Genomic DNA, 25,315 nt, shown 5'->3' with positions numbered 1-25,315 from the left:
GAAGAAAGTTTAACTACAAAACTGAGGGTCGTATTCGACGCTTCTGCTCCTACATCCTCAGGTGCTAGTCTCAATGACATATTATTGTCTGGACCAAATATTCAAAGTGATATGTTGTCAATTTCAATTAGGTTTCGCCAGCACAAGTTTGTTGTTGAAGCGTTTTAAATGTCTGCTCATATGGGAACAAGGAAAGACTATCTATAGAGATACTGGGGGGTAAGAATGGGGCTAAAGAAGAAGAAGCAGACACATAAAGCCTCGTTGCGGGACGGCAGCTCATTTGTTGTGCGGGAGCTAGGTCGTAGATTCGTTAGGGAGGGTGAAGGGGTGTTAAGATGACTACACTACCATAACTAAATACATAAGGGTACTTACTCTGACTAGAGGATCTTTCTACTATTTAACAAAAAGGGACGCCGTTTGAAATAAATCCTCTATTTCACCTATGGGTACTTACTGGATACTTTCTTACTTACGGGTACCAATCGGGGGGACAATCATCATTGATTCCTCTTTGGGGTTACATTGGGACAACATCTTTCCTTATTATTGGCTTCTATGCCATATTCTTTCTTTTCTTCTGAACTAAAACTTTCATACAGTTGCATTAGTTTTCTGTTAAAATTTTTCCAAAGGCTACTGAAATGAGATGATAGATACACTTTCACAAACATTTATTTAAAACTTTACGGTGGTTTTTTTTTAAACAAACAAAAAAACTTTTAACAGGAAATGATTTTACAGGACAAAATATCTACAAATCTTTTACATTACAAAAAAAATCTTCAATTTAACATAACAAAAGAATGACAAAAGAACTTGTTGGACAGTGTATGTCAAAACAAAATTTTGACGCAGCTGTCAAAGGTCAAAGTCACTGTCATTTTAATTTACAAGTTGCATCATGAAAGCACAAACAACTATTATTTTTCAAAACTCTTTACCAACAAAAATATTTATCCATTTGGGATCCTTGCAAAATTTAAAAAAATATATCATACCATATTTAAACAAAATCCTTTATCACACGTCACAAACTACACGGAAAGGGGGTTCATCTACAAACAAACAGGGTCATCGACCTGAGGTGGGCTTCATGGCTTCCTTTTTATTTCGGGGCAATCAACTGGATAAACATCACGGGACTGGAACTCAAAATGTCTACATCAGGACATCAATCGGGACTCGGAAGACTTCATTTAAACAGGAACTTGGACAAGATACAGGGACTTCATACCACGCCGGCGTATAGTACTGCGTCACAACTCAAACACAGTGTAAGAGCACCCAACTTCACTACGGGGTAAAAAAAACATCGTGCCCTCACACTAGATCTTCCAGAACGACATACTATACCCTTTACCGGCGGGTAACAAAAGGCACCACGCCCTTTTGGGGTGAGTCGGCAAGCGATCTTCACGCTTGAAGAAATCAAACCGGACTGATCTGCGCTTCGGTCTGAAGCCACAGATCGGGGAAAATACGACGGAAGTACCGAGCGATTTTGATCCTTAGGGATGCTTAGTTGACAAGAACTCAACTTTCAGTTCAAGATTTGTTCTAGAAAGTTCATCTACGCATTAGAACTGTACTTTTGTCAACACTTCTTACAAATTCTGTTTTTGCGTCTCAAATAAACAGGAATCTTGTAACACATTGAAATGTTGCTGCAATACTTCATGGCTGTATACAGGGTCGGCTTGGGATCTTATAATGATATTGAACTTCACAAAATAAATTGGAAAATAGACATTTTTTTGGGAATTGGGATTTTAAATTAATGTTGGAGTTTTTTCAAACGCTACAAAGCCTCCGCGCAAAAGAGAAACCTGGATAAGATTATCCAGTTTTCGATAACAAACAGAAAAAAATCCAACATGGACATCTTAGGTGTGACAGGACAACAATATCAAAATATTTAGATAATGGCTAGTGGGGATTAAACAAAACAAAAAAGTCGTTAGGGATTGGGCTAGCGTGCCATCAATCGCCAGACTCTTTAAAGTCGAGTAGACTTAAATGTTTCTTGACTCTACTAAGAACTGTAGGTGACAAGAGTTTCTGTGCCTTGGGAAAGAAACTAAACTTGTGCCCTGTGTGGACCTCGCTGACATCCACAGCAGTAACACAAGTGACATACCAGGGCAGACACAGCCTTGTCACCTCGTTGCCTAACCGCGAGCGGTTCACAAAAACTAAAAAGTTGATGTTTGACAGATAAACATCTGCCCAAACTCTGCTAACACCTAGCGAGTTTCACGGGACATTTCGGCAACGGTTCTGCAAAACGAGGATTTAGACAATCCAGTCTAAACACCTCAGTGAGACAAAATCTCACCAACAACTTACTTCAACAACTCATTCAAACAAGACAGGGCTAGACAAAGGGGTATATGACAACAACAAGGGCTAAAATCAAAACAAGACTAACAAGGGGGAGGGGGTATGTGTGACAACAACAAAAGACCAAAAAGACTAGTATACTGGGTTCAAACAGGATATCAAACTTTTTAAACAAGACTAAGGGAAATGAACGCAACATATGATATAGAGAACACTACATCATTACGTTTTCAATCAACAGTCCAATCCAGGACATAAGAACCTTTCATGAACGTTCACTAGACAACTCTCTCATTTTCAAATCACAAGCTGGGGAAAGACTTCATTTTCAAAACAGGGCTACACTTCACTTTTCGAAACAGGGGATAGACTTCATTTTTCAAGACAGGGGGGTTGGGCTTTACTTTTCAAAACTGGGGATAGACTTACTTTTCAAAACTGGGGGCATTTCATTTCTCAAGACTGGGGGTGGACTTTATTTTTCAAAACGGGGGGCTACTTTTTCAAAACAGGGGGTGAAAGCAACACGCAAGGGGAAGACCAAAGGGACATTGGAAAGTATGACAGTTCTGACGAACAACCGCTTCCATTTATCGACCGAAAGCAAGCTTCACCTGTACTCAACGCGGCCAGATCCTAACCTCACCAGCCTTGTCACAGCTTCTGCTCTTGGCCTACTTTCAATCAACAAAGAGAAGAGAGGTCAACTAACTATTCGCCAAAAAAAATCAAACTCCAGCACGGACACGGGCTAACAGACAACACGGGCTAATAGACAACACGGGCTAATAGACAACACGGGCTAATAGACAACACGGGCTAATAGACAACACAGGCTAATAGACAACACGGGACAATAGACAACACGGGCTAATAGACAACACGGGCTAATAGACAACACGGGCTAATAGACAACACGGGACAACAGACAATGGGCTCTAAAACTTCCAGACAAAACAGGGATAGACAAACAAACAGACAACAACATACTTTTTGACTTCTAGATATACTCAGGGGCTTACAAACACAAACAATATTGAAATTTGGTTCCTATATGAGCTCACACGGGATAAGACATTTCTTGCTCCGACTACTAATGAAAGTGTTCACAGATAGCTGAACAACACTTCCTTCATCACGAGTATTACACTTGTGACATGTCAGATACAAAAAGACATACTTCATTCACGGGGGGACTTCAACTACTTCACTGGGGGGAAACTTCAACTACTACTTCACGGGCTCTTTTTAACTAACCTCTGGCATCCTTTTGACACCTACAAAGATAGATTAGTCAAAAAAAAAAAAAAAAAAAAAAAAACAAGGGGCAACACAGACAAGGGGGGGGGCTTTTTCAGGGGCTAACTTCTACACTTCAAGACAGTTATTCTCAAACAGTGTCGACAGAGAACGCTATCTTCAAATCTAAAAGTGACAGCTTTTCTCCTGGCTGCTTGAAAAAAACACAGAAGTGGGGGGCCTCTCCACGGTTTCCCTCTTCACTTCTTCATGGGGTGACTTCTACAAGGGGTAACTTCTCTCACACAGACTATACGGGACTAAACTCATACACGGACCATACCAACAACATTACACATCTACTCAAATGACCAAATCAATAATCACAAAAAACGGTTATTCTGTAAAAAACTGTTGATCTATAGGAATACATGCAAAAAATACAACATACTGTTATACTTCATAATTGGATTCAATATTCAAAATATTTAACGTTACTTTTAATCAAAATTTTCAAAAAAATTTTACGTTACTTTTTTATTCAACTGTTTGTCTATATATTTCATCAATATTTTCAAAAAAATTCAAATCAATGCTTTCATCATGGGTACAATATCAATACAATACAGTTAGTACGCTAAAATAACATACAATTCTGTTCTACGATACATACAATACCAGTATACATATGGGGTTACAAGTTAAATACACTATGATGTATGAAATGGTACATGCCCATACAATCAACAGCACGACCAAATCAACATCACAACAAAATGTGTACTTACTTACACCTCTTTGGAAAAATTATTAACTTTTGCAACAAAAACTACAAAAATGGGCTCTTTCATGGGGACTAACAGACTGAAACAGTTTCGGGGGCACTAAAAGACATGAAACAGTTTCGGGGGGGCAAGACAAGAGGAATCTGGGCTAAACTACATGGGAAGACTGGGCGATATTTACTCGGGTCAAACTTCAGGGTGTACGTTACAAATGTAACACTAAGTGGGGGGTGGCTAAAGACATTGGGGACTAGTAGATAGGCTAACTACTAGTTGAACATGTCCACAAGCTAGACTTGTAACAATGGGCATACAAAACATGACACGAGTCGAGCTTCCATGTTATCGGAAACACTTGCACCACAAACTGAGATCGGCTACCCAAGACGGGCACTGCCTAACAGTTGTAGTACAAATGAGACCGAAAGGAGGCTAAAAGGACATGGTAGTGGGAACATGCAAATGGGGTCTGAGGGAGGCCAAAAAAAGTACAGGCCCCACGTTGCCGGGGCCATTTGAAGCATTCAACTGGACAAGACAACTACTGGATACTGAAGGAGGCAGAAAAATGAATCGGCCTCACACGTTGGGCGACATTTGAAGCGTTTAGAGCCCCACACGTTGGGCGCAATTTGAAGCGTTTTGAGCCCCACACGTTGGGCGCAATTTGCTGCATTTAGACATGTCTGTATACAGGGTCGGCTTGGGATCTTATAATGATATTGAACTTCACAAAATAAATTGGAAAATAGACATTTTTTTGGGAATTGGGATTTTAAATTAATGTTGGAGTTTTTTCAAACGCTACATTGTTTGTGCGGACATGGAAAAAATGTACAGGCAGGTGGAAGTTGCTGAGTCTGAGCGTGACTTACAGTGCATAATTTGGCAACCTAGTAATAGTAAGGTTCCTATAATTTATAAATTAAACACGCTAACTTACGGTACCGCTCCTGCCGCCTTTCTAGCTATTCGTTGTGTTAGACAACTAGCAATTGAAAATCAATCTAAGTATCCTGAGGCCTCTAGAACAATTTCTGAGGACCTCTATGTTGATGATTTAGTCACGGGTTGTGACACTGTTCCAAATACATTGAACTTAATTAGAGATATTAATCTCATATTGGATGGAGGAAAGTTCACCTTAAGAAAATGGTATAGCAATAGTAAGGATATATTAGATTTGCTAAATGTTAACGAAACTTCAGAATTAAAACTGAATTTCGATTCTGCCGAAAACTCAAAGACATTAGGGCTTAGTTGGCATCCTAAAACTGATAAGTTTTCTTATAAATATTCCGCAACTGAAATTTCTGAGAAGGTAACCAAAAGAACCATTTTGTCAAATATTGCTAAGCTTTTCGATCCATTAGGATTACTTAATCCATTTATTGTCAGAGCTAAAATAATTATGCAGAAGTTGTGGTCTGAAAAAACTTCTTGGGACGAAACTGTCTCGTACAACATTTTACAAGAGTGGCTGAGTTTTCGGGATGAACTTCCATTGGTTGGGAGCGTTCAGGTTCCCAGACTTATTGTATGTGCCGATTATAATTATTTAGAATTACATTGCTTCTGTGACGCGAGTGAACGAGCGTATGGAGCATGTGTATATCTGAGGTCTATTAGTAGCGATGGCAATTTTTTGGTCGCCTTGATCTCAGCAAAGAGCAGGATCGCACCTTTAAAAACTATAACAATTCCGAGGTTGGAATTATGCGCTGCATTATTGGGTGCTGAATTAACCAAGAAAATTGTATCCACATTACGTTTGGAAATTAATAATATTTATCTGTGGTCAGATTCGACCATCGCATTGAGCTGGATTAATACAGCTCTCATTTGTTGCAAACTTTTGTTGCACATCGAGTTGCTAAAATAGTAGCATTATTTGAGGCTTCCCACTGGCAACACGTTCGATCTGAGTTGAATCCCGCGGATGTATTATCTCGGGGGTCGAGCATTCATAGTCTAAAAATTAATAATAGTTGGTGGGCAGGCCCTCCTTTTTTGCAGAATGAGAAACGTTTTATTTCAAGAACAGTCGAACTTTCCGATACTGTTCCGGAGACTAAGTTATTTAAAATAACTTCAGTAATAAATTTGATTGATTTTGAACGGTTTTCAAATTTCTCCAGATTACTTAGAGCCTTTGCTTATATATTGAGGTTTGTTAACAACACTCGGAGCAAGGGTAAATTTAAAAACACAGGTTGTTTAACTAATCAAGAATTAGAATGTGCATTATTACAATTAATAAAAATTGCTCAATTAGTGTCATTTCCCATGGAAATTAATTTATTAAGAGCTAATGCTCAACTACCTGAAAGCAATGTCAGAGTACTTAACCCCTTTTTGGATCAAACAGGTATTATTAGAGTAGGGGGAAGATTGAAAAACGCAGATATGCCTTTTGATGTTAAACATCCAATATTATTGGCAGGAAATAGCCATTTTACTAAACTGCTAATAAATCATGAGCATGTAAAAAATGCACATTTGGGTACTCAGAACTTGTTGTACCTCTTACGACAGCAATATTGGATAACAAGAGGCAAGGCTGTTGTCAGACAGGTTTTGCACAGATGTTTAAGGTGCTACAGGTTAAAGGCACAGCCAGTTACTCCTTTTATGGGAGACCTACCTATGGAAAGAGTTACACAATCTTGGCCATTTTCATATGTTGGCCGGGATTATGCAGGGCCGTATTTAATTAAGAATTCTAAGGGAAGGGGGAGCAAAACCAGAAAATGCTGGATTTCTTTATTTATATGTTTTGTCACGAAGGGTGTACATATAGAAGTTGTGTCAGATTTGACTACAGATTGTTTCATTGCCGCCTTGCGGCGTTTTATTAGTCGCAGGGGAAAACCATGTCAGACTTTCTCTGATAATGCAACTACATTTGTAGGTGCCAATAATAAATTAAAGGAACTTTACAAATTTTTTAATACAATACAGGGTGAAATAACTAATTTTTTATGTAATGAGCATATAACTTGGAAATTTATTCCACCCAGGACGCCATCTTTTGGCGGAATCTGGGAATCTCATATTAAACAAATCAAATATCATTTGAGTCGTGTGTTAACAGAAGCTAAATTGGATTTTGAAGAGTTGTATACGTTATGCACTCAAATCGAGGCAATATTAAATAGCCGTCCTATCTCACCTATGTCTTCTAACCCCAACGATTTTTTACCTTTGACTCCCGCACATTTCATAGCCGCCAGGTCATTGACAGCCGTTCCAGAACCAAATTATGGGGATGTGCCTAGCAACCGTTTGTTACGGTATGAATATATTCAAAAATTACGCCATCACTTTTGGACAAGATGGCACAAGGAATACTTGACTTCATTGCAAGTTCGACCAAAGACTAGTTGCTGCTCAACTGTTAGAGGCCCGAAGATAGGAGATCTAGTGCTTCTCAAAGAGGACAACATGCCACCACTCTGCTGGCACTTAGCCCGTGTTCATGCTGAACATCCTGGTGCCGATGGACATACTCGAGTAGTGTCGGTAAAGACTTCAAATGGATCCGTCCTCAAACGAGGTGTAAACAAGGTGTGCGTTTTGCCCACGGTTTCAGACATTAATTAGTTTCTTCTATTTATAAAGTTAGTGTAGGAATATTTTGATTCCCTTCTGGAATCAAGGCTGGGAGAATGTAGAGTTTCAAGCAAACTTTTTAGATTTATTTTGCTTCGTTTTTTATTGTGCAACAGTGTTAACTACTACACCTCTGCTTTTATCCATTCAGCAATTCCTTGGTTAACCTTCTTGATCGTATGATCAGCCAGCAGGAGATGCGCGGGGAAGTGCACGAACTCAGGGTCACTAGGTCGGACCATATTAAATGAGATCATATTATTAGACATGGGATTCGTTTTTTCGCATTCGTAAGATTCACATCACACAAGAGACAGAAAAATCACTACGCGAAGCTACCGGCTTTTTGTAACGTAAATATCTAGTTGTAATTATATTTGTTTGTTTAACTGAACCGCCCTTAAAATAATCAGTTCATTTTTGAAGTTGTTCTTTTTTGTTTAAATAAATCATTCTAAGAAGTGTTAAGTTTTTCATCACCTGATGCTAGCTTACACAGGATAAACGCGAAGAACAAATCCGCCTTCTATCCAAATTTTCTAAAAATGAACACCTGGGTGGTACGAAACGGTACCTCCTATATGTTCAGGTGTAGAATGAAAATCAGGAGCAGGAACGCCCCAAGTGTTTCCCAAATGACATACTCCCAATGGTGACTTGACTGTGGCTGTAGTGGTTTCCCTGGGTGGTCAAATAAGGGGCTACGACTTCGTTAGGGTTTCTCCCAAATGCTAAAAAAAACATTCCCAGTTTTATCTCCCATATAAACATGAGCAAAAAGTAAAGGGAAGAAAGAAATAAATGAGGAAACTTTTTAGAAGCAATAGTATAGAAAAACCGACCATTAAAAATGGAACAAAAACCAATCTCAAGTAACCTTGAACTATTTTTGAGTGTGAAGACATGAACAACTGACCTTGAATTTGAAATGGGAATATAAAATATGATTTATCTGAGAGAATATCTGTAAAACTATATTGAATTTATAAAATATTGGATGTTCAATAAATTAAAAACCTACAGAGAAATGATAATTATTTCTAATATTAATTGAGAATTGCATATGTTTGGTTATGTCTAACCAAAATCTATTAATATATAATTTTACTTGAATATGGATATTAAATAATCGAAATAATCTATATAACTTCACCTAATGGCTTCACTAAGGAAATTTAACAATGAAACTAATATTCCAATAAAAACTAACAAAAAAATTATTATAAAAAAGATTTTATTACCGGTGATTTCTATTCTGATTCCAAGAGGGGTTGGATGCATAAAACCATTTGTGGTAACTTTTCACCTCAATTAACACTGCTTGATGTTATAAAATACGTTGGATGAAATCATCCGCCATTTTATGGTACCTATTCGACACAACAGCCAACAGTCAAGTAAAGAACGAGAGGCGTTTCTCCGCCAAGGTAAACGTCAAATTCTCTCAGAACACGAAATAATTCTCGATAGGTGGCGTATATAGTACGTTCCATCACCGAGGTGTGACGTCACGTAGTAGTCCTATACGAGAAATTAGAGAATTTAAATGAGAGACCGAGGGAAAATAATTAAAGCTAATTTCGTAACGTGGCCGTTACAGTTGGATAGCAGGAATACACTAAAATACTCAGATCTCGTTTATTCAGTGAACAAATACCATATAAGTGTATTAAGTTGACAGCTGATTATATTATTCTGCTCTAAATGATAGCAAACCCCACAACCAACGAACTCTCCCATCTACTCAAGTTCTCTTATTTATCAACACATCGTTATGTAAAAATATGTTTGTCGTTGTTCTTTCATTACTGTGTCAAGTTTATATTACATCACAAACAACATTGCTGATGTCCGCAAAACTACATGCGTAAATTATTTACTTCCCTGATGTTTTCCCTACTATTCCTTGATGTTTATAATTTAGGGATTTTGAAAAGATCTGAATCTTAAATGTTACAGGGGCATTGTTCTTCTTGTAGTGCCTACTCCACTAATGAAGGTTGCCCATAACCATTGCAAATTCAAATTCGTCTCTATTTTCTGCTTTTCTGAAAAGCATTTGTCTGTTTAACCTGTTCTAATCGCGAATGTTTTTCAGCCAGGATATTTGTCGTCTACCAGGACCCCTTTTTCCTTCGATTTTATCCCTCATAATCAGGTGTAATCTTCCTATCCAAATTCCTAAATCCTATCTTTAACAAATCAGTTGTCAAACAAATTCTCGGATACGCAGATGACATAGACATCATAGGTAGATCTAAAGAATCTCTGACTGAAGTATTTCGATCGTTAGGAGCATCTGCACAGAGAATGGGGCTAAATATAAGTGTTCAAAAGACCAAATATATGTGTTGCACTAGGTCAAGCAACCCGACACCTACAAGAATAATAATTGACGACCTAGAACTGGAAGGTCATATACTTAGGCTCGCTGCTAACTAAAGATAACAATGTCAGTGAAGAAATTAAAAGAAGAATAGTGCTCGCCAATAAGTGCTACTATGGCTTAAGAAGACAGATGGCCTCAAAAATACCTAGAAACATTAAATTGACTGTCTACAAAACACTAATAAGACCAGTGCTAACATATGGCTCAGAAACTTGGTCATTTACTCAGAATGACCAAGAACTGCTCAAACGTTTTGAGCGAAAAATTCTAAGACGAATATATGATGGCATAAAAGAACAAGGTTTGTGGCGCAGGCGTTACAACTTTGAGTTGTATAGAAATTTTGGAGAACCTGACGTTGTATAATTTATTAAGGTAGCACGCCTTAGATGGATAGGTCACGTAATCAGGCAAGAGGACGATGCCATAGTCAGAAAAGTTTTTGACCGAAGAGGGCCGATAGGACCACGAGCAAGAGGAAGACCGAGACTTAGGTACCAAGACAACATAGAAACTGATTTAAAATCTATTGGAATTAGAGCATGGCGAAGAGTTGCCAGAGACTGGGGCGAATGGAGGATTGTTCTGAAGAAGGCTTTGGCTCATAAAGGGCTGTAACGCCACTGATGATGATGATGATCATGTGTAATAACTCTATAAAAATCAATAAAATAACACTATATAAATCAATATATCGCCTAGTGAGAACAATAGTGGCGAAACTCGAAAATTAACGTTTTTGAGTTAAGTCCATCAATCGACATCTAAATATCCCCTCTTTTATGTGCAATATCGGCTAACAATTATTTAATTTCCTTATTACTAGAGGGCGCCTACAAGTCTTTATGGTATTGTGAATTTGTCAAATATTTTGATGCATTAACGACGAAAGCACACCAAACTTTATATAAATATTGGCGAATCTGCAATTACGCTGTGCCTACATGTATTTGAAATATTGGATATTTTATTAAAGATAGTAGTACAATGTGCAATAGTGGCGAATGAGCACTTTTGTCTGTGTGGTCGTTTTTGTTTTGTGTTTTTTTTTTATAAAACTTCTGACAGAGAAACTCAGTTTCAATCGTTCTAAGGTACTTAGAAATAGCAAATCAAGAAAGCGTCTATCCACTTTGGATCATTATTGATTAATTCCACACTATCGAGAACCAATATTCATTTCTAAAAAGAAGTCTTACAAAATAAATCAATTGCTTCTACCCACAATCATTTCTTTAGTAGTTTGAAATACGAAACATACGTGAGTGAAATGATGAATTTAATTTTACTCTTTTGCTTACTTTTTATCTTTTATCATGTTTATCGTTTTCATAATTAGTACTTAAGATCTTATTTTGTTATTTTTCTATTGTACTTTAGTTTCATTTTGCGCATAACTGGTGTGTACAATAAAATATTTTATTTGATGCGTTTAATTTATTTGTATTAAAAGTAAATTTTTTAATTATTTAAAACAGAAACTAAACTGTTGTAGTATAGTAGTATTAAAGTATAGTGGCGAAACATCAAATTAAACACCTTCGATAATGCAATAATGGCGTAACGCAGAAAAAAAATCAAAAATAAATACAATATCCATCTTTTCTTCAAATAAAATTACTTCTACTAATTGGTTTACATATCTAGAAAGCACATTATTAGAAAAAATTTGCAAAATGATTACCTATAAGTCAGTTATACTGTTTAGCAGTTTCATCAAAACTTCAAATACGATTATCTCTAAATGTTAATTTTGAAGTTTTGTCACTATTGTTCTCACCAGGTGATATGGATGTATAATATGTCAATAAAGTGTAAAATAGCGCATACAAACTAATCAATACAATAAAAGTTTACCAATAAAGATTATTAAAACACACGCAATAATTATTAGACATTTAAATACTATATATTTAGTTATAAACCATGTGAAACGTTCGAAGCAATGTTCAGACCGGCAAATGATGACATGAAGTTCGAGAAAAGATGAGTTAATTTGAATTTTATCAGCAATATGATGTAGAAACAAATAATATGTAGCAATTGTACGTTACCAATGCCTCTAGGTAAACTTCACTCGTTCACAAGATGGCCCACTTGGACCATTGGCACTTAACACTAGCTTATTCTTCGTGGACTGCACCAGCACAATGATGATTTTGCCCCCGCTAAGTGGGTTTAAATAGACCAATTTTTTGTTGCTCAATTAAAGAAAATTGGTTTAGGTTTATTACCTTTTTTACGAGTTCCGTTTCGGGATGCAGTAACCATGATTAGAAAGATGGTATATCGGCACATTTTCAATAGTAATAAACAAAGTTTTAATGAAAAGTTCATATGCTAGACGCGACACTTTTTTACAATAGTCTGTAACAATCTACACCGGGAAGAAACTATACGGGGAGAACCATAAGTTACAAGAAAATTGCGGAACTGCAACAATGTTATATTTGTTACATTTTATATTTTAGGTATATTGTAACTGTTTGTATTATTGCATTGTATCCTCTTATGAGTACTACTTTTATTGTGTTGATGCTAGTTATCATTACTTACTTTATAATTACACTATTAATGAGGTTTTCCCGTATGGTTAATAAATAAATAGATAAATAAATAAATAAAATGTCAAAATCTCAAAAAAGTGCACTTAGTGAGTTTTACCTCTAATAGGATGACTTGTGAAGTTCTTCTCTAGTGTGTACTCTTAAATGTTTTTTTAAAATTTGTGATTGGTTAAATTGCTTACAACAAATTTCACACTTGTGAGGTTTTTCTCCAGTGTGCACTCTCAAATGTATTTTCAAATTATGTGCTATACTAAACTGTTTAAAACAAATTTCACACTTGTGAAGTTCTTCTCCACTGTGTAGTCTCAAATGTACTTTTAAATTACATGCATGGATAAAGGTCTTAAAACAAATTTCACACTTGTGAGGTTTTTCTCCAGTGTGCACTCTCAAATGTACTTTCAAATGACTTGCTTGACTAAACTGTTTATAACAAATTTCACACTTGTGAGGTTTTTCTCCAGTGTGCACACTCAAATGTTTTTTCAAAGTACCTACTTCACTAAACTGCTTAAAACAAATTTCACACTTGTGAGGTTTTTCTCCAGTGTGCACTCTCAAATGTACTTTCAAATGACCTGCTTCACTAAACTGCTTAAAACAAATTTCACACTTGTGAGGTTTTTCTCCAGTGTGCACTCTCAAATGTACTTTCAAATGACCTGCTTCACTAAACTGTTTATAACAAATTTCACACTTGTGATGTTTTTCGCCAGTGTGCACTCTCAAATGTCTTTTCAAATTATGTGCTATACTAAAATGTTTAAAACAAATTTCACACTTATGAGGTTTTTCTCCAGTGTGAATTCTCAAATGTACTTTTAAATGACTTGATAGGTTAAACTGCTTAAAACAAATTTCACACTTATGAGGTTTTTCTCCAGTGTGAATTCTCAAATGTACTTTTAAATGACTTGATAGGTTAAATTGCTTAAAACAAATTTCACACTTGTAGGGCATTTCTCCAGTGTGCACTTTCAAATGATGTTTCAAAACGTACGCTCGACTAAACTGCTTAAAACAAATTTCACACTTGTGAGGTTTTTCTCCAGTGTGCACTCTCAAATGTCTTTTCAAAGTACCTACTTCACTAAACTGCTTAAAACAAAGTTCACACTTGTAAGACGTTTTTCCAGTGTGAAGTTTCGCATGCGTTTTCAAATTACGTTTATGATTAAACTGTTTAAGACAAATTTCGCACTTGTATGGTTTCTCTCCAGTGTGTACTCTTAAATGTGTTTTCAAACTACTTGCTTCGGTAAACTGCTTAAAACAAATTTCACACTTATGAGGTTTTTCTCCAGTGTGAATTCTCAAATGTACTTTTAAATGACTTGATAGGTTAAATTGCTTAAAACAAATTTCACACTTGTAGGGCATTTCTCCAGTGTGCACTTTCAAATGATTTTTCAAAACGTACGCTCGACTAAACTGCTTAAAACAAATTTCACACTTGTGAGGTTTTTCTCCAGTGTGCACTCTCAAATGTCTTTTCAAAGTACCTACTTCACTAAACTGCTTAAAACAAAGTTCACACTTGTAAGACGTTTTTCCAGTGTGAAGTTTCGCATGCGTTTTCAAATTGCCTTTATGATTAAACTGTTTAAGACAAATTTCGCACTTGTATGGTTTCTCTCCAGTGTGTACTCTTAAATGTGTTTTTAAATTACTTGCTTGGGTAAACTGCTTAAAACAAATTTCACACTTGTAAGATCTTTGCCCAGTCCTAACTTCCGTAACTTTATTTGATATTTTTCCTTCTGTGTGTTGACCTGTACATTTTTCTTTATGAGATGAATGTAACGTTTCCATAATTTCCATTTTATTTTCCACTTGGTGACAATCTAAAATACAAAACAACTATAAACTGTTACAGAAATTGTTTTGCATAAATACAGAAATAAAATAACTAAAGTAAAATTATAGTGCAAGAGGGCAGTAGAACCAGTTGATGTTACCGAAGTATGGTAGCTGTTGGAGTTGCTTTTACCCTTACGTGAGGTTGGATAGCAGGAATACACTAAAATACTCAGATCTCGTTTATTCAGTGAACAAATACCATATAAGTGTATTAAGTTGACAGCTGATTATATTATTCTGTTCTATATGGTAGCAAACCTCACAACCAACTAACTCTCGCATCTACTCAAGTTCCCTTATTTATCAACACATCGTTATGTAAATATGTTTGTCATTGTTTTTTCATTACTGTGTCAAGTTTATCATTATATCATAAACAACCTTGCAGATGTCTGCAAAACTGCATGCATGATTTTACTTTTGCGAAATTAAAACATGTGCTTGATGTTTATTGCTTTATAAATAAATATCTAATGGATTAATTTAGTTAATTTAGGGATTTTGAAAAAATCTGAATAATGAGTTAAATCAGTTAAATCGTGTTACAGGGGCATTCTTCTTCCTCTAGTGCCTACTCTACTAATGAATGTTGGCTCTAACCATTGCAAATTCATCTCTATTTTTCGCTTTTCTGAAAAGCGTTTGTGTGTTTAACCCGGTCTAGTCACAAATCTTTTCAGCCAAGATATTTGTCGTCTACCAGGACCCCTTTTTCCTTCGATTTTATCCCTCATAATCAGCTGTAATAACTCGTACTTATCATTTCTAAGTATGTGCCCCAAATATGCTGTTTTTCTCTTTTAATGTTGATCAAAAGTTCTCTGTCTCTCCTCATTCTGTGCAACGCCATTTCTGTTCCAGTGTTTCCGTACATCAAAGTTTGTCCTACTAGACACTGTTAATAGGCTATTGATTATATTCAAAATAAGATAGCTAAAAGGAACTACAACGTTAACGGGGTTTTATTATTTCATATGGTCAATGGACATCTATATATGAAAAATCCGCGGAGTGCTACCATTTAAAGGGGTGCGTTTTTGAGAAATGGGTGAATTAGTCCCTGGGCACAGGTTACATTAGGGTGAGTTCTATGCACTTTTGGTACAAACACGTCTACTTAAAAATTGTTCCTGGTTAAATTTGCTATCTAAGTGTCACTTTATAAAACAGTTTAAAGAAGAAATATGTAGGTTTTTTTTCTGTAAAGCAATGTCTATACCTATATCTTCGTGGACAAAAGTTATGGGACAAAAAACAAAATTTCTTTCTTTTGGGTTTCTTTGTGCTTTTTATTTTGAATATATTTTTGTAAAAAGAAGTATCTTTGACTCTAAAAAGTTTTATTTAGATAGGAAATTTAACCAGGAACAATTTTTATGTAGACGTGTTTGTACCAAAAGTGCACAGAACTCACCCTAATGTAACCTGTGCCCAGGGACTAATTCACCCATTTCTCCAAAACGCACCCCTTTAAATGGTAGCACTCTGCGGTTTTTTCATATATAGAGATTCATTGACCATATGAAATAATAAAACCCCGTTAACGTTGTAGTTCCTTTCTATAGTACATAATCAATAGCCTATAAGCTATTAACAAATTTTCAGCTTGCTTTTAATCAACCTTTTTTTTGGAATACGGGATCCAGGCCTATAGAGCTTTCATAAAAATAACATGTGTTTTTACTTAATAACATGCAGTAAGCTTAGCTGGTTTGTCATTAGTTTCATGCGTTTCAATTTAATGCGTACATTGTGCAATCGTAATTGGGGCTCAGATTGTAAAAGTTTGATTCTTATTTACAAATCACCAGTATGATCCAACTCGATTATGGATCAATTGTATACCCATCTGCACAGAAGACACTTGTTGATCAACTTGAAGTCATACAAAATTGAGCATTAAGAATAACCACAGGAGCATTCTGTACTAACCCCATTAATAGTTTACAATATTTAACCTGAGAACCACCTTTAAATTTCATAAGAATGTACTTGTCATTAACATAGGCATCATCCATATGTGCAATAAAATCGCATCCCACTTTCCATCAAACTATTGCAGAACGTTCCAAAGAAACTAATGCAAATAAAAAAATAATGCACCCTCCCTTTTACGAGAGAATCGGAAGATATCTCTCTCTCCATAATATTTAATTACCAAAATGTTTTGATCAGACAAATACAGTTACTCCTCCCCTGGACCTTTCCTCCTGCAATATTGTGATCTAACACTTTCTAAATACAATAAGCTTGATACACCCCATACAACAATTATTCAATCCTTTCTCAAGATACTTGCTTCTTTCCCAAATCATTGTCATATTTATACCGAATCATCTAAAACTATTGATGGTGTGGGATCAGCAGTTGTAGATTCGAACACTATATTATAATTTAAATTATCTTCCAGTTGCAGTATTTACTCTGGAGACCTATACTCAATTCTGCAAGCCCTTATTCATATTTGTACTAAAAAAAATCCGAAATCTGACATAATTACCGACCCCTCAGTGCATTATATATGATACAACAGTCATATACAAGTAATCCTATAGATATTTTAATAAAAGGACAATTACATGTACTAAACAACACGAAGCAGCAAGTAGGCTTTATATTGGTTCCATCACACAATGGACTTCAAAGAAATGATAAAGCAGATTTTCATGCCAGAGAAGCACTGTATCACTCTGTATATACAATTCATTCTGTATCAAATCGCCATTTCATAAGAGTTATAAGTAGATTGAGATGAAATCACGCTCTTACCTCTCCTTCATATGTACAGTTTGGGTCTCACAGAGTCACCTAACTGTGAGTGTGGAAAAGAAGGTGATCTACTACATTTTCTCCTCGAATGTTCATATCAATCAGTAAATATACTTAGACAAATTTTATGATGATCTTAATATATTAAAAATTCCACTTCCCATCAACCTGAACAATTTGATTTTTTCTGAAGATATTAATACATTAAAAACAATTTATGAACATATAAAAAAATATAAATATAAATTGTAACAATAAAATTTACCCTGTATTTAAGTAATTTTGTTAAAACAAAACAAACAGTTTGTTTTGTTATTTTTTTTAAATCCTGTAGATTTAAGTAATTATTGTATATTATAATTGAAAAAAAAGAAAAGAACAAGAAAAAAAGAAAAAATAAGAGAAAAAAAGCAAAAAATAAAGAAAATAAACTAATAGGGCAGTCAATGAGGTTATTTGGTTCCGAATTCCATCCTACTAAATTGAATTACTTGATATTTTCACAGTAAGTAGAGAATAGCTCAAGAAACAAAGTTTAGCCTACGCCGATGTGTGCTTTTATCTTAAGGGTGGTTCCCACCCCTTCTCGGGGGTGGAAAATTTTTTGGTTAAAATATCCACGGGAGTGGTCAGACAACCCAATTCTAAGCAAAAACTGTTCTATATATTTTTTTGAAAATTGGCTGTTTTCATTGAAAAATGACACTTTTCAGACGGTTTTTTGCGAATACCTTAAAAACTATGCATCTAACAAAAAAAACTATATAAAATATTTTTGTAGTTTATAAAAATACAAAGAGATTGGTTCCTTCATTTATATCTTCTAGTTATAATACAAAAAGAGATATGGTAGGTGAGAAAAGTTTGTTTTTTTGGTGCATGCTCAAATCGGTGTATGCAACTTGAAATAAAAGAGAAACAGTCGTTTATTAGCGCTTAATATACGTCTGAAGGTGGGAAACTATGTAGTGTAATGTTAATTTATACATTTATAACAATCATTTCCATCTTCACTAGTTTCATCTCTTTTGGTTTCGCAATGTATTATGTTTTATATCTTTTGCACTATTTTGCCGGTTATTAGCACGCTCATCACTGTATACAGGGTGTCCCGAAAAGATTGGTCATAAATTATACCACAGATTCTGGGGTCAAAAATAGATTGATTGAACCCTACTTACCTATATACAATAGTGCACACAAAAAAAGTTACAGCCCTTTGAAGTTACAAAATGAAAATCGATTTTTTTTTCATATATCGAAAACTCTTAGAGATTTTTTATTGAAAATGGACATGTGGCATTCTAATGGCAGCAACATTTAAAAAAAAATTAAAGTGAAATTTGTGCACCCCATAAAAATTTTATGGGGGTTGTGTTCCCTTCAACCCCCCCAAACTTCTGTGTACGTTTCAATTAAATTATTATTGTGGCACCATTAGTTAAACACAATGTTTTTAAAACTTTTTTGCCTCTTACTACTTTTTCGATAAGCCAGTGTTTATCGAAATATTTTGAATATTTGTTGAATCCACCACATATTTGTATATGGTTAAGTACAATTATAGACCTGTTAATAATCTGAAAATTTGTATGCAGTAAGGGTCACCGTACTAGACACATGGGTATGTACCTAATTGCTATACTTATGGGCTAATCTGGTCCGTTCTCAGATGTGACTTTCATCCATGTCATGTTACTGTCAAGAAACTTTTAGTCTAAGTGTACAGTAGAATGTCGATAATCCGGACGTCAAAAATCCGGACCGTCAATAAATCGGATTTGTATCTAGCAAAAATATCTGATTATTTTAAAATAAATTAAGAACTTAGCTGCGAAAAACGAACCTCTACCGCAGTTCAAAAATATTTTACACATTTTTTTAAAAGCCCAAAACAGTGTCTGATGTTTTTACTGTACACATGCTGCTATTATAAATTAATTACAATACAGTGTTTAAACATAAACACACGTTTTGATTAATTTCACCTCTAGGAACTTTACTGTACAAGAGAAAACATAAAATTTTAAAATGATTGTTGTACTTTAATGTGTATACTGGTCTTTTTTAAGGTAATTTCGATAATCCGGATAATTTGATAATCCGGATGGGGTCTGGTCCCAATTAATCCGGATTATTGACGTTCTACTGTATTGTGTTCGAGTTATGATATTATTATACTTGTTGAAACATGGTTGACAAATAGCTATTCTGATTCAGAATTGGGCTTGGATTCTGATTATAATATCTTTGAGCAGATCGTGATAATTTTGATCATTTTAAAGATAAGGGAAGAGGTGGTGGTGTCCTTATAGCCGTTAAGAAAAAGTTTAACAGTTTTGCTCTATCTATACCTCATCCTAAAGTTGAACAAATTTTTGTACTAGTTAATATTGGAATAGAAAAAGTTATTTTTGGCTCTGTGTACATACCGCCACGATCTGATCATGAAATATATGAAGATCATTGTAATGTCCTTGATTTTGTATTAATGAATAATAACTACTCTAAGGTTTTTATTTCTGGGGACTTTAATCTTCCGAATGTTACGTGGACAAACGATAATTTAGGAGTTAGTTTATCGAACTATCCACCAAATTCACCAGCTTTACATATGGTTAATTGCTATAGTTTCTACAACCTTTTTCAAAATAATTTTGTGTCCAATAGTAGAAATGTAATTTTAGACTTAATCTTTTCTAATTGTAACGAGTTGAGTGTTGTAAATGCTGCTGATTTAATTTTTCCTAACTCCCTTAACCACAATGGTGTAATGTTCGATGTTAATATAATAAATAACAGTGATTCTTTAAAGTTCGCAGAGTCATATTATGATTTTAAAAACGGTGATTACATTGGTATGAACTTTTTCTTGTCGGAAATAAATTGGGAGTCACTAAAGGCTTTGAATATTGAGGACGCTGTGTCTAAATTTTACGATATTATCAATCATGCAATAAATTCTTATGTTCCTCAAAAAGTATGTAAGACAAGTACATTTCCAGTTTGGTTTAGCCCGGAATTAAAACGATTAATAATAGAAAAGAAGAAATATCATAAAAGGTATAAGATATTCAACAATTATGATGATTTTATTATTTTTCATAACTTAAGATCTGAATGTAGTAGACTAAGTAAAGATTGTTATAATTTATATGTTAGAGATTCTGAATTTAGAATTAATAGTGGCTCACGCACTTTTTGGAAATATCTAAACAGTCGCAGGAAAAATTATGATGTACCATGCCATTTACATTTAGGAAATGATCAAAGTAGTTCTGGGGAGGAAGCTGTGAAATTTATTCGCCAAATTTTTCCCTACAGTGTTCACTGACCATAATACTACCCCCCCCCCCCCCCCCAATATCAATTTGAAAATGCTGGTAACATGAGTTCATGCTCTCTTAACATTAATACTATTTTTGAGAGTATTCACAATTTGTCTCCTAAACTAAATTTTGGCCCTGATGGCATTCCTAACTATCTATTAAAACAATGTGTTTGTACTATATCTAAGCCATTGTATACACATACTCTTCAATAAATCTTTGCAAGAAGGGGTTTTCCCTGATTGCTGGAAACGTAGTTACGTAAAACCTATATTTAAATCTGGTTCAAAGTCAAATGTTGAAAACTACAGAGCAGTTTGTACTTTATCAGCAATTCCAAAATTATTAGATTATTTAATTACTAAGCATCTTACTTGTGAATTCGGTAGTATTCTGCTATTCTGGTGAATGAACAACATGGTTTTGTACAGGGTAAATCTACAGTAACTAATTTACTTCTTTATCAGAGTGACATTGTTATTGCTTTGGAAAACAAGTTACAAGTAGATTCCATCTATACTGACTTTTCTAAAGCATTCGATAAGGTCAATCATAATATCTTACTTGCGAAACTTACAGCATATGGTATTTCTGGAAGAGTCTCTGATTGGATGCAAAGTTACCTGACTAATCGAAGCTTAAGTGTAAAAATAGGATGTTTTCTTTCTAATGCTTTTACAGCTACACCTGGAGTACCGCAAGGTTCCCACTGTGGCCCCCTTCTATTTAATTTGTTCTTGAATGATGTTCACTCTATTTTTAAGGAAGTTAACTTTTTAATGTTTGCTGATGATGTTAAAATATATAAGACTGTCAATAATGAGGATAACATTTTTCAGCTTCAGTCACAAGTAAATGATTTTTATGAGTGGTGTGGTAGAAATGATATGGAACTTAATATTAATAAATGCTTTTTAATAACTTTTGCTAGATCCCATTCGCCTATTCACCATCAGTTATTTTATTAATAATACTCCTGTCACACGTGTGAACGAAATTCGCGATTTGGGTATAATATTTGATTGTAAATTAACATTTTACTCTCACATTGACCATACTGTTTCGAAGGCATTTAAGATGTTGGGTTTTGTATTATGTTCATCGAAAGATTCAATACGTTCATACGTCAATTCACACAATAAAAATCTTATATTGCAGTATCGTGAGATCAATTATTGAATATGGTTCTATTGTCTGGTCACCTAGTTATGCATATCAAATCCTAAATATTGAAAAGGTTCAAAACAAATTTTTACGTTTTGCAGCTTTTAAGATGGGTTTAACAGTTGGAAATTATACTTATGACAATATATTAATGAGATTAAATTTACAAACTCTTGAACGCAGAAGAGTCATGTTGGATATTTGTTATCTTTGCAAAATTATCTCTGGTGTTATTAACTCTGAAGAATTGTTAAGTCTTGTATACTTTAATATACCTGCTAGATTGACACGAAATACACAAATATTCAAGGAACAACGGCATGCTACAAATTATGGTCAATATGCACCAATTAGTAGATTGACCCTGTATGGAAACAAGTTTAGTCATCTAATAGATCTGTTTGGTTCTTCAGTTTCCTCTATTAAACAAGAACTCGGAAGTCTTGAATTTTGAATTTAAAATATTAAATAGATTTAACTGTTATATTTGATTAAGTTGTTTTCATCATTTAAAAATATTTTATATTCGTTTTATTTTTTATGTTTGTGTTATATACTTACTTAGTTGTAGTTTTACGTGTATCTAAATTTTATATTTTCATTATTACGACTTATTTTGTATGTATTGGGTTTATCCCGTGAATAAATAAATAAATAAAAAAAATAAAATACATTAGTTAATAGTATTATTACTCTGTTTTAAAATAATTTTATTTAAACACCAAGAATACTACAATACAATAAAGTTTTTACAACTTTAACAAAATGACAACTATAAACGTCAAAATTAAATCAGCTGTATTTAATACAGCTGATCTATTATTTGTCAACTTTCTATGTTAACCTTCGGATGACCAAGCGGGGGAAATTGTGACCCCAGCGTATGTTTTTCTTTAATAAATTCAAAAGTATTTTTAATTTTTAACTCATTATTTTTTTATTTGACTTTAATATCATTCTAGATATCCTCATATTTTAAAATAAAAAAAATTCCCTATATTTTACGAATAAAAAATATATTCTGAAGTTGATGTTTAGTAAAATAGCGTCTATTTTACTAAGTAGTTTTACGCTAATGATGTCGACTTTGCAAAGTAACAAGACACTTACTCAACATACACACTACACATGACACTAATACTCATGTTGTGACTGGCCGAATGACATAAAGGCCATACCAAAAAAAAATTAAAAATAAAAAAAAAACTTTCTTTTTTTGTTAATTGTCATTTTTGACCTGGGGTCATTTTTCCCCCCCTTGGTCATCCGTGTAACAAAAAAAGGTTGGTCATCTGAAGGTTAATATTCAGTTTCTATATATTTTCTGACGTTCTAAACGTCACTTGACATAAAAATAAACATTGCAACAAGTGAAGGGTCCAGGACTGTAATAGCTCAATGTTCCTATGTGTCTAGTACGGTGGCTCTTACCATATAATTTACATTATTAGGTTTATTTTGAAAAAGAAACCGCATCTCGATAAAGGTGCCTTATTAAAAAAGACTAAGAGGCAAAAAAGTTTTAAAAACACTGTGTTTAACTAATGGTACCACAATATTAGTTTAATAGGAACGTACACAAATATTTGGGGGGTTTAAAGGAACAAAATCCCCATAAAATTTTTATGTAAATATATCAAAAAAGAAGCTGCATCTCGATACAAACTGGCTTATCGAAAAAATACTAAGAGGCAAAAAAGTTTTAGAAACATTGTGTTTAACTAATAGTACCACAATAATGAATTAATTGGAATGTACACAAAAGTTTGGGGGAGGGGGGTTTAAGGGTACAAACCACCATAAAATTTTTATGTGTTGGACAAATTTCACTACAATTTTGTTTTAAGATATTCCTGCCATAATAATGATACATCTCTATTTTCAATAAAAAATCTCTATTATACATATGGACGGCGTTATGCATAACTCGACCAAGCGCCAAAACATAGTTTTGAGATAAATGGCTTCAAAGTTTTTCGTTTCTTGGTTGCTTAAGGGTCGCTTAATGGTAAGTGGATTAATGTCGCTTGCTTTAATTTTGTTTTTCTTAGTAACCGTTAACGTGACAATAACAGGGATTTTTTCCAAGATAGTTTTAGCTATGTGTCACCAGAATCAGCTGTTATCTCGATATTAAAGAAATGACTGCATAGCGCCGTCCATATTGAAAAAAATCGATTTTAATTTTGTAACTTCAAAGGGCTATAACTTTTTTTATGAGCACATTTGTACTAAGGTAAGTTAGGTTCAATCGAACTATTTTTGACCCCAGAATGTGTGGTATAATTTATGACCAATCTTTTTGGGACACCCTGTATATACAAAACATTTAGATAATAATTGTTGTACCTGTTAGTAGTAATGTTAGTTTGTTATGTATTTAGAGTTAGAAATACAGAAAAAATTCCTCTGAAAAAAAAATTGTTTATTTAAAAAAGGCTCATTGGCTCAGCCAAAGCCATCAAATTCACACAAAAAGCAATACACAGTGCTTCTTCAGTGTTAGTGAACTTAGTGTCTGTTTCTGATTACAAATCGTTCCTGAAGACAAAAGTGATAAACGAATGGACTCTTTCACAATTAACTACACTTATACACACAGTGAAGCCCTCAATCGAATCTCGGTACAAGATAGACTTAAATCACCAGCTGTTTGTGAAACTATCTCATTTACATATAGGACATAGCTGACTATCTCACAGCTACTTAATCTCCAAATCCGGTTGCCCTATTTGTGACTTAGTAATTACGACATTTATCAAAAAATGTCGTAAAATATATGTGTCCTAAATATATTAGTGAAAGACAAAAACAATCAATACCTAACAATATAATAACTGTTTTAGGAAAACATTGTAAAGGGCCTAGCCGGGTAAGATGATGAAAAGTGCCCCCAACTCGATTCAAATACCATATAGGTCACTGTTTAGCATATAAAGTGAAACTAACTTTCTGAAATTTTTAGCCCCCTAGGTGGACATGTGACCCACCTAGAGCCTAATTAGGGTTTTAATGTTTTTATTTTTTATCTCAGCCGCATCGAGAACTAGCGAAAAACTTTAAATAAAAAGTTGTAAGGTTTAAAAAGTTCTGTCCGAAAAATTTTTTTTTAATTTTTGGCGGAAATTTTAATTTTATAACGATTTTAAAATTTTAAATTAGTATAAAAAATAACTAAGACATTCGTTTTCACGAAAAAAATATATAACGTGTATTTTTGCATAATATTTTAACCTGAGAGAGAGAGAGAGA

General features: G+C 34.3%; 1 protein-coding gene across 5 annotated transcripts in view; it reads right to left on the bottom strand.

Annotated features, from left to right (window-relative positions):
• The window catches only part of LOC126887646 (zinc finger protein 664-like), a 66,331-nt gene that overhangs the window by 30,957 nt on the left and 10,059 nt on the right, over nt 1-25,315 (bottom strand). The window contains exon 2 of one of the 5 annotated variants that reach the window (XM_050655254.1): nt 661-14,785. The exons of the other annotated variants lie outside the window; for them this stretch is intronic. Within the exon in view, the coding sequence (XP_050511211.1) occupies nt 13,038-14,785 (1,748 nt within the window). The 3' untranslated portion in view covers nt 661-13,037. Of the gene's footprint in view, nt 1-660; nt 14,786-25,315 lie in introns of those variants that run through there. 5 annotated transcript variants of the gene reach the window in all.

Source organism: Diabrotica virgifera, chromosome 7 (assembly GCF_917563875.1).
Source record: "Diabrotica virgifera virgifera chromosome 7, PGI_DIABVI_V3a".
NCBI classification, from domain to species: Eukaryota; Metazoa; Arthropoda; class Insecta; order Coleoptera; family Chrysomelidae; genus Diabrotica; species Diabrotica virgifera.
Note: the sequence above shows the minus strand (reverse complement) of the source record. Positions and strands in the feature narration are given on the sequence as shown.